The sequence below is a fragment of the Cajanus cajan genome, chromosome 1 (assembly GCF_000230855.2).
Source record: "Cajanus cajan strain Asha chromosome 1, NIPB_CcT2T_4, whole genome shotgun sequence".
NCBI lineage: Eukaryota > Viridiplantae > Streptophyta > Magnoliopsida > Fabales > Fabaceae > Cajanus > Cajanus cajan.
The window spans coordinates 86397315-86408743 of NC_138517.1; the positions used below are offsets into that span (position 1 = coordinate 86397315).

At 26.3% G+C, this 11429-nt stretch overlaps 1 protein-coding gene across 1 annotated transcript; it reads right to left on the reverse strand.

Moving 5' to 3' along the window:
- Window positions 1–1190: 1190 nt before the first annotated feature.
- LOC109817781 (senescence-specific cysteine protease SAG12) lies at window positions 1191–3941 on the reverse strand. The gene is made up of 2 exons (XM_020383126.3): window positions 3465–3941; window positions 1191–3150 (listed from the first exon to the last, which is right to left on the reverse strand). Exons 1-2 carry the CDS (start codon window positions 3880–3882, stop codon window positions 2570–2572), a joined length of 999 nt encoding a protein of 332 aa, XP_020238715.2. The 5' UTR covers window positions 3883–3941; the 3' UTR covers window positions 1191–2569.
- Between the last annotated feature and the right edge of the window lie 7488 nt (window positions 3942–11429).

The following is an 11429-nucleotide window of genomic DNA, read 5'->3' on the forward strand; positions in this document are numbered from 1 at the left end:
TCAATATTTTTTTTTACATTAAATAGTGAAGATATTTTATTTTTTAATTATTACCTCCAAAAAAATTTAAAAATAAGAAACAAAATTTAAATAATACAACGATTTTGTAAATTAAGAGCAGAATAAAAAAAATAGATAAAAAAAGCAGATACCGCATTTTTAGGTGAAAAAAGGTTATGACTTTATTGACATATCATTAAAAAAAACATAACACAATGTATTAATGGGATACAAATTCCAATAATAATAGTGATTTACACAAATAACATTCACTCATAATTCCTTAACAAATTGTCCACGATTGAACAGTCTTTGATCGAAGTATTCTTTACTACTCATTCTTTTTTAATGATATTTTATATAAATAACATTTTATTTTAATTGTTGAGAACCATTATGTGATTCCTATAAGAGAAATGCTAAAGCATCTGACTGGTAGAGTCCGAATTATACTCCAAAGTGTTAAAAGTTAACAATGTTAAATTAAATCTTTTTTTTTCTTCATTATATCAATTGATAAATATTAAACTTTCATGCTAAAATTCTAATTTGATCTCTTATAATATTTTAAAATTTTAATTTAGTTTCACTTTAATTTTTGGGTTCAATTTAGTCTCATTTATAAAAAATACTAATAATGTTTACCTTTTGGCTAAATTTCTCAAATGTCGTTAAAGAGCCGTGAGAATTATACTCGTGATTTTCAATCATGCTCATGATTCTCAATCACATAGACACTCTTAAACGGCGTTGAAAATTTTAAACAAAAGACAAATACGGCAAGCATTTTTAATAAGTGAAACTAAATTAAACTTAAAATTTTAAAATAAAACTAAATTAAAACTTTAAAATATTATAGTAAATCAAACTTTCAAAACGATTTTTTTTTTATTAGTGAACTTCGGAGGATACAACAATTTTCTACGTATAAATGTCTATAATTCATTGATCGACATGTATTAAATTTTAATGCAAAAGGAAATAACATCGTACATGTACCAAACAAAGAGACAAAAACCTACTTTATAATTATGGAAATTGACAAAATCATACGTCAGATTCGACACAAAATTAAGAAAAGACGAGATTATTGAAGAAAAAAATAAACGTGCACCCCAAAAATTTATGTTTGGTGTCCACCGAAAAGTATAGTTAATTATATGGATTTGATTTTTTTAAGTGATTTTTTTAAGAAAAATAAAATGTAATAATAACCGTTGATTTAAAAAATAATTACAAATATTTTAAAATTTACCATATCTATATATATGTATTTAATTTTATCAAGATTATAAATTAATTTTTAATAAATAATTGTGAGCGTAATTTATTCTTTAAAATGCATTCCTTCGATTTAAAACAACTAAATCTTAATTATTACGCAAATGTGATTAATTTTATCTTATACGTAATTTTTTTTACACCATGTTACACGTAGTTAAAAATAAAAAGTAATGTGATTAAATATACTTATTGACATATGATTAGAAGTGTCATCACCAGTATGATTGAATATGTGTGAATAGACTTAATTTTGTTACGTAAGTGATAATAGATATGTGAATTCTTTTTATTAAAATAATGATATAAAGGTATTTTTTTACATCAACAAAATCATATATTTTCGTTGTAATAATATTTTAAATGCAATAAAAAATTTTATTATGAATATTATTTGCATCATTACGAAATAGAATTTTTAATTAAGGAATAAAATATTAAATTATTTTATCTTCTACTATGTTGAATAATAATAGGAGATCATGATTTGTCTAATTTAATTAAGAATCATGTTACATTTAATTAGAAATATCTTCTTCATTATTATAAATTTGAATCAATAATTACATTATGAAATTGGTGACTATGAAACCAATAAGACTATCCAATTTCTCCCTCCTTTACCAACATATTAGCTTTAATAAAGGTAGTTTTTATTATAAAAAAAATCACCCATTTCATTCCTCAAACAAGCTTCAAATTTTGTGATGGCTTCCTGAATAAAAAAATTATATCACAATCACACTTCAATTTATTTATCTAACGGGGAGGAATCTACACATTTAAAGAAAGTCTCATAACGTGTACAAAATTAGGTTGATGCTCATCAATATTTAAAATTTTATTAATATTTAATCGATTTATAAGAGCAAATTTTACTTTATTCAATATTATATCCGCTGGTTCATATTTTGCATTTCATAACATTTTTTTTCCGTCAAATACTCCACATAATTATAATATAATATGAAGTTATTAATCATCATTTGTAATTAACAGCATATATAATATAATTAACGTTTGATGTGATTACAAATAAATGAACATCATTATATCAATTATCTGGTAAATAGTTTCACGTGGTATTAAAATGTTTAATTTTGCCTCACAAATGATTAACAATGTATGATTATTAAAATGATTAATAATAATCAATTATTATTAAAATAAAATCAACCATACTTATTTTCAAATGTATGGTAATCATTACCCGTGCTTAAATTCACCGTAATACTAGTATACTACTATGACAGTAAACAAGTATGGATTCTATGAATTTCTTTTGCAGTTACAAAGTTGGATAAGAAGCAACTTTGGCTATGCCACAAACACCTCCTACTTCACCACTTTCCCTCTGCAATCTCATGTAACCTTTCTCTCCCCAAGTCTCACCCCACGAATTCTTGATCAACCAGTACTTAGTGCCGTCATTGTTCGTCCCATAACCAATTAGAGTAACTGCATGATTGAGAACGGTTCCACATGGTCCAGCAAATACACCTTCTCTGTATGACCTAAAGTTATTATTGATAGAAACCGCAACTGAAACTGGTTGTTGGACCACTGCTTGTAGTAAATACTCTTCACTATTTGTAGGTACATTTACAAAACCACTTATTTTAACAGCGAGTTGTTTCCCTCCACTCTGGCAAGTTCCTTGAAATCCTTGGTATGGGTAATTGTTTTCAGTGGCGATTCCTCCGTTATCTACGATATATTTAAAGGCCCTAACCATGAATCCTCCTTGACACCCATTGTTAGTTCTATCACAGTCCAATAGTTGTTGCTCTGACAAGGAAATCAATTTGTTTGTTTTGATTCCAACAAGGCCTTCTATAGCTCCCACAGTTGAGAAAGCCCAACAGCATGCTACAAACGTACAATTAGAATACATTAGTGTTAAAAAATTACGTTTTGGTTAAAGAGTCTTTTGCCGTGTGTAAAATGCCACCATAAATTTACACTAAAAATGTTTAAGGTTTTAAAATAGTTTTTTCAAATCTATAAAAAAGAATAACAATTAGAGATAAAAATGAATCGGTTGTTTCATGAGATAAAAAAAATATATAGATAATTAATGAATCAGTTATTTAGGATATGTTTGAAATACATGTGAACATTATATTTTGTAATTACCTATATATTATCGATAATTATAAAGCACACAAGAGGTTATTACTCACCACATTCGCCTTGGTTTTTAACATTAGTGACAACTCCTTTGTCTCTCCAGTCAAAGTTTGATGGAATACCAGTAAGATTCAATGGTATCGTATTTAAAGATGAATCTGATACTGGTAGGCTTGAAATCTTGAATCCAGTATGTGAAGCGATAAACTCTTGTTCGGTTAAATCAGAAAATTGATTCAGACCCATCTTGTAACTCGTATTCTCAGCATTGTTGAACTTCTCTATGTATTCCAAGTTCTCCATAAATATTTTGAAGCGTTTCTGCTTTTCTGCCTCATCGGTATAGGAGCGTTGATGTTTGGACATCCATTGCTCGTGTGTTTTAGCAACAGAAGACTCAGACAACGTTCGGGACATGACTTGATATGTACATGTCCAGAAGATGACACAAACAACAATAAAATGTTTCATTTCAACTGAAATACCCTTTTTTTTTTCACACACAATAATGTATTGTATGAAAATGACAATGAAAATTATAACGTGGGTTTGGAATATTTATAGCATTCAAAACCTATTGCTAGCTATATTTTAGCTTCACTGAGAAATACAATTGATTTCTATATGCATGTCTATATATCCAATAAATATATCTATATATATATATATATATTAAGTTAAATTGTATTTTTAGTCTTTTATTTTTAAGATTTTTTTTATTTTTTTTATTTTTTAAAATATTTCCTTTGATTCCTTATTTCATAAATTTGGGTTGATACAATCTTTTTAAAATAATGATTATTTACAATTTTTAGACACAATTTTTAATTATTTTTGACCGATTCAAGATTTATATTTTCTTTCTAGAATTATTTATATAAAAATTATCGAATACAATTAAATTTCAAACAATTTTTTTGTAAGCATGGTGAAAATCTTATAAACATAATAAATTCAAAAAATAATCAATTTTTTTTTAATGTTATATTATGTGTAAATATTTAGTAATTTTTACAATGTTTATAATTTTTTTTTGAATTCAAACAATAATTGAATTTCATAGTCTTGATGTAGATAAATTTATTATTACAAGTTTTACATATTGAATAAGTCAAAAATTGATTTAAAATTGTGTCATAAAATTTAAAATGATAACTTTTATAAAAGGATCAAATTGATCCAAATATAATATATAAAGAATTAAAATAAATCTATAAATAAAATAAAAGACCAAAATCATAATCTAACCTTTTTTAATCAGTAGTTAGCATATAATTTTATCTTAATGACTTATATAACAAAGGTCAATATAAATTATTAAAGTAAAAATTTAATTGATTAAATAATAATATACAAAATATGTATCAAAATCTTATTCTTTTATTTATACTATCAGTCTAGTAAGGTAAATTAAAATATAAAACCAATATTTCATAATTACATTCTTATTTAGTGACATATATATATATATATATATATATATATATATATATATATATGTATATATATATATATATATATATTTAAATTATTTCAAATTTTAAAGGTGATAACTGATAATTTCGTGTTTATTTTTATTCCCTATTATTATTATTATTATTATTTAAGTGAAATCTAATTTAATTATGTATGTATAAAACTATTTTTTTAAAATCAAATTTAGGGTTTTAAACTTAGGATTTTACCCCAATAACGTATTTTTTATTAGTTAAATAAGGTATTTTCAGGAAGGTATTTTTAAATAAGGTATTGAATTTTCAATTAAAAATGATAATAAATTTTTAAATGGAAATTTTATATAATGCTAATAAAGTTATAATCTATAATTTAATATAATTTAATATTTGATATATGTTATAGTTATTGTTTATTTTATTTAATGTTTTTTTAACATTATCTACTATAATAATATAATTGATATCTAATCTAACAACGTTTCGATTTCTTCATGTCTCCTTTAGTTAGATTAAAAATTAAAGTGTCTCCTATTAAAAACGAGACTTGATAAGTTTTGAATAACATCATGAATTTTTTAAAATATATTAATAAAAATTTTAATTAATTAATTGAAAAGTTTTAGATGAAAAAATAAATATTTTGAAATTATTTTATTTAAAAATATATTATCTTGTGTATTTATCTATAAGAGTTTTAAATATTTATTTAATAAAAAATATAAGATTTAGGTCGTGAATTAATTGAGAATATTTTATTTTTTTTAATCTAAAAAGGAATATTTTGAATTAATTATTAAGTTACAAGATAAAGATAATTAATTGTGACTAAAACTGTTTTTAATCATGAATTACTTACAAGTTAGAATTTTTGGAGTTTTCTATATAAAAAACAGTAAGGCACACTTATTTCACACGTCTTATATTTTAAATTTTAAATTTCACACTTTTATACTCTGAAGAGAAGGGAGAATAACAGCAAAATATTAAACCCTAAACTCAATTATACTATACTAAATTGTTGTCTATACTATGTTTGAGTTATTTTAGTAACATATGATATGATATCTAATTTTCTTTTTGTCACAATAGTTGTTAGATAATTTGTATTAAATTTTATATAATTTATATAACATAAATATTTTAGAGGAACGTTTAATCTAAATGAATAATTTTGTAATTAATAATAACGTGGAAACAAGAAAATAATTAGTAATTAGTAATAATATATGAAATATAAATATAATAATAATTAATAATCATTTACATTATAATCAATAAATAAAAATAATTATAATAATTGAAGTATTTCTATCTAAAATTTTTATTTTATTTTGAAAAAAAATTGATATATATATTTTTTTACTTATTTTTAATAGTGATTTATTTTATAATACTGCAAAATATAATAATGATTCATAACTATTAAAATATTTTTATGTAATTTTTTTAATTTTGATATATTTGTTATGATAAATTTATTTTTAATTATTTTCAGTAACATTTTATTTTTTAATATTGTTAAAATTTAATAATGATTAGTAATTATTAAAATATTTTTATCCAAATTTTATCTTTTATTTTAATATATTTGTTTGTTTATCTTTATTTTCAGTAAGAGATTTGACATATTTGTTTTTTTATTTAATTATTTTAAGTAATAGTTTATTTTATAATATTTTTATATAAAAATATTTAGAAGGAAATTATTGGATAAAATAAATATTTATAATAGATTTATTAAAGAAAAGTTCATGAGAGAAAATTATTAGAAGGAAACAAATTGGAGGGAGCTTTTGGAAGGAAGGAGTTATTCCCATAAGTATATAAGAATATACTATAGATATATCCCCATTATTTTATCTATAATTTGTATCACATTTATAATCATATTCCTCTATCTTTGTCTTCTTTTGATTTTGCGATAGTTATCTATATTGTCTTTTTATCCATTTAAACAAAAGTAAAATACTTTTTTTAATAGTGTTAACTTCATATTAAAATATTTTATTTATGATTAAAAATTATAATATGAAAAGATTCATGCATTTATGAAAAAAAATTATATTAAAATTATATATTTAAAAATTTTATATACAAATTATTATGGATTTATATAACAAAATATTATATTTAATATTTTTAATATATAAATTATTGTAAATTTATATATCACAAATTAGTATATTTATCATATTTGATATCATTTTCTTTTAGTATTTGATAAACATAATATGTGAACAAACTTTACAAGAGATTTTATATATGAAGAAGACTTCAACAAATTAGAATTTATCGGTAATTATAGATGAACTTTTTGGATGTGACACAACAATAAGAATTATTATTTGTTTTTATATGATGATGAGATAATTAATTAAAAATTATTTAAATGTGTATTTAATTAGTCTATAATATTTTTTTTTTATTTTTACAAGTATATAATCATTTGGTTTAATTGTAATTTATTGGATTGATTTTACGAAGACTCCAATTAATTTGGTATAGAAAATGAAAATATAATTGATTTTATGAAAACCCTGATTAATTTATCTGTAATATATAAATATAATGGACTTATTTTTTTTTTAATTAATTGATATGACTACATATCTAAAATAAGGATGAAACTTCAATTCTTAATTAAAGAATAAAAATTTTAAATTATTTTTCTTAGGAATTTTTAATCTATTGGACTTACATATATAGTTACATGTAATATTAACAAATAATAACTATTAAATATTGATACATGCATGTCTATATTAAATAAATAAAGGTCAATATATAATTTTATCTTATAAATTGATTTATCAATACTCCAAAGACAAAAATCATTATATTTGTTTTCAATGATATTTGGTAAATATATAAATAAACATTTTTTCCTTAAAATAGTATTATATCTTATATTTATTGAATATAATATAGTATTTATAACAATAAAAATAGAAAGCAATTTCTTCCTCATACAGCACAAATTAATGTATTTGTTACACCTTCTACCCTGACATAATATACAATAATTGTAAGATAAAATTAGAATGAATAAAAACTTTTTCAATTAGATAGGTCTCAGTTAACAAAGAGGTAAAAGATTCACATTCACATGCATAATCATAATTCACTTGTGAAAATTACAAAAGAAATAAAGTTAAAAGTTTTCCAAAACAAAAGAAAGAAACTAAAGTCCTAAACTAGTCCTAACTACACCTCGATGTCACATCCTATTAGAGCATGCTCAACTAAAGCCTAAGCCTCATAACCAACATCATCATGTTGATGATCACTTGCAACACAATTTAAACACATACAAAGAGAAACAAGGGAGTGAGAAAATATCTCACTCAAGTTCAGGTGTAGAAATAAATGTTAAGCAGAACACACACAACAAACATAATACAAGTCACAAGTACAAATCACATATAAACAATACACATACACAATCAGTATTACATGCACATTCATTTATCATACAATGATGTCATGGAATCGACTCAAATGCATGCATGTGGCGCTACTCACGTGTCTCATAATCACATATCACATGGTATGCTGTCGAAGCAACATATCTGGAGTAGTCTAAGAGTACATGTCGGCTCAACCGCACACTCTCAACTAGAAGGATGTACTGCTAGGATCTCGTCAAGATAGCAAAGTCGCGCAAGATACATCCCATGCACACAAACGGACAGAACTGAGCCTTCCAAACTGCACTATCCCTATGACTCCTCCAAGATGTTTCACACTTGGAGACCCTTCCCTAACTATGTACTCCATATCGTACCCCGTCACATAAATACATATGATGCATGTCACACATTCACAAACTCATGGACTCAACACTTTACTTGTCAAAGTATTTCATGTCTTATCTCATTTCATCAATTTCACATTCTCATAATCATAGTATTCACAGTATCACGTAATTCACATCATGTCTCATGTCACTTGTTCACATTTCACATTTCTCATAAGCATACTCATAAGATCATCATTTGGAGATTCTTGTCCTTATCATGCTCATAAAACACATCACTTATATTAACACAGTAATAAGGCAATTCTCACACCATTTACACCATCAACTAAGATATAAAACATGTAAAACATCATAGGGATCACCCCCGGCATGCCCCAACTCGCGCCCGACGAATTAAATGTTGCGCCTAAAGCGAAGAAATCCGCTAGACGAGACTTTCATGCGCCTGACTTAAAAATATTGCGCCTGGCTTAACTATTAAGCCCAACTTTAAAAAACTATGCCCGGCTTAAATGTTAAGCTCGGTGTAACACCCAAATTTTTATTATTATTTTAATGGCATTTTCGTAATTTTAATAAAGTTATAGGGGTATTTTGGGTTCTGGAACGGGCCGTTCCAAAAGTGGAACGGGCCGTTCCAAATGTTGAAAATGTGAGGTTTTTGTAGTCCCAGAACGGCCTTGGAACGGGCCGTTCCGGTATGGAGAACGGGCCGTTCCGGAAGGAGAACGGGCCGTTCTTCTGAGATTGAGAACGGGCCGTTCTGATTTCAGAACGGGCCGTTCTGGTTTTTTGGGAACGGGCCGTTTCGATTTTGGAACGGGCCGTTCCAGTTACAAATTTTGCCCAGATTTGAAGGATCCGGAACGGGCCGTTCCGAAATCAGTACGGGCCGTTCCGGGTGCGTCAGATTGCCTATAAATAGGGGCAGGGGGGGTGAAATTTTTTATACAGAGGAAGAAAGTGAAATTTTAGAGAGAGAAAGAGAAGAGAGAGAGAGAGAGAGAAAGAAAGAGAAAGAAAGAGAGAGAGAAAGGAAGAGGGAATCCAGAGGAGGAGGCTCTGCCTAAGTTCAGCTCCGCTTATCCAGGTAAGGGGGGGAGTGAGAACCTCGCTCAGGGGTGTAGGGATAATTGTTGGATAGTTGTTTGTCGGATTGGCCCCCAATCCTTTGTCGTTATTCTGTCTAAATTTCTATTTACTCTACTTTGCTTTTTTGTTGGAGGTGCCGTTGTTCTGTCTAAATTTCTATTTACTCTACTTTGCTTTTTGTTGAAGGTGCCGTTGTTCTGTCCGATTTTCTATTTATTCTACTTTGTTTTTGTTGAAAGTGCCGTTGTTCTGTCTGATTTTCTATTTACTCTACCTTGTTCTTTGTTGAAAGTAATAAATGAATATGAAATTAATATTAATAATAAATGAGTTTTAATATGAATAAGAATGCTCTCTGGATCTCTGTGAATACCTATGCGGACCTTAAGAGGAGTATTGATGACATGACCATGTGAAATATGGACAAATGACATGAGACCTAAGAATTGACTATTGAGACAAACTATGATTATGAGACTATGACAAATGAGGACATGATGTACTAAATGAAATCATGTAAAAAGTTAAATATTGAGTCAATGAGATTATGATGGTATGACATGCATCATATGCATATATTATTACAGGTGTGCCGCTGAGGCCGCATACCAGTGATGTAACATGCTAACAAGGTGTATCTTAGGGTCACCAGTGATGTAACTTGTAACCAGGTGTACCTTAGGGTCACCAGTGATGTAACCAGGTGTACCTTTGGGTCACCAGTGATGTAACCAGGTGTGCCTTAGGGTCACCAGTGATGATATGTGAAACTTCCTTATGGCGCCACATGCATGCATTTATAAGTCAAGATCATGACATCATTGCATGATAAATGAATATATATGTGATATTGATGATGTATGTGTATTATTTATAAGTGACTTATATTTGTTGTGTGTGTGATTGCTATCTAGCCTTTATTTCTGCACCTGTAACTGAGTGAGATGTTTCTCACTCCCTTGTTGTTTTTGTATATGTTTAAATTATGTTGCAGGTGATCAGCATCATGAGGATGTTGGTGATGAGGCTTAAAGGCTTCAATTGGGCATGCTCTGATAGGATGTGACATCGGGGCATAGTTATTTTAGTTTAATATGTTATTATTTTTATAACTTTAGTTTCTCTTCTTTTGTAATTTCTAACGAAGAAATAACGTAGATAACATATATAATTCAAGGAAAATATATGTTAAGAATTGTAATTTGAACGTTCTTGATAAAAGACCAAGATGTACATTTTTGTTATATTTTTTATTATATGATTTGGGAGTATAAATTAATTCCTAACCAGGAGGCACTGCCACCTTTACTGGAGTTAATTTATATTTCCTTTATTATTATTTGTATATATATGATTTCTTGTGTTACACTAAATTGTATTGAAAATCTTAACTTCTTTTCTTTTATAATTTTTACACTGGAGTTATGATTTATGAGTTACGAATGTGAATCTTCTACCTTGTTATATTTGAAATATTTGTCAACTATGAAAGATTTTATTTACCCAAAAAGAAAATAAGAAATATTTTATTGTTACATTTGTTGTATATTAATAACGGGGTAGAGGGTGTCACATTTAGTGGTATCAGAGCCTGGTTGATCTAATCGACCGTGAGTTATGAGTTTACTATGCTTATTTGGTTTACTATGTTTATTTGGTACATGAATGATGGACTGAATTGATTGTAAAACTTGTTGGTATGATAGTAT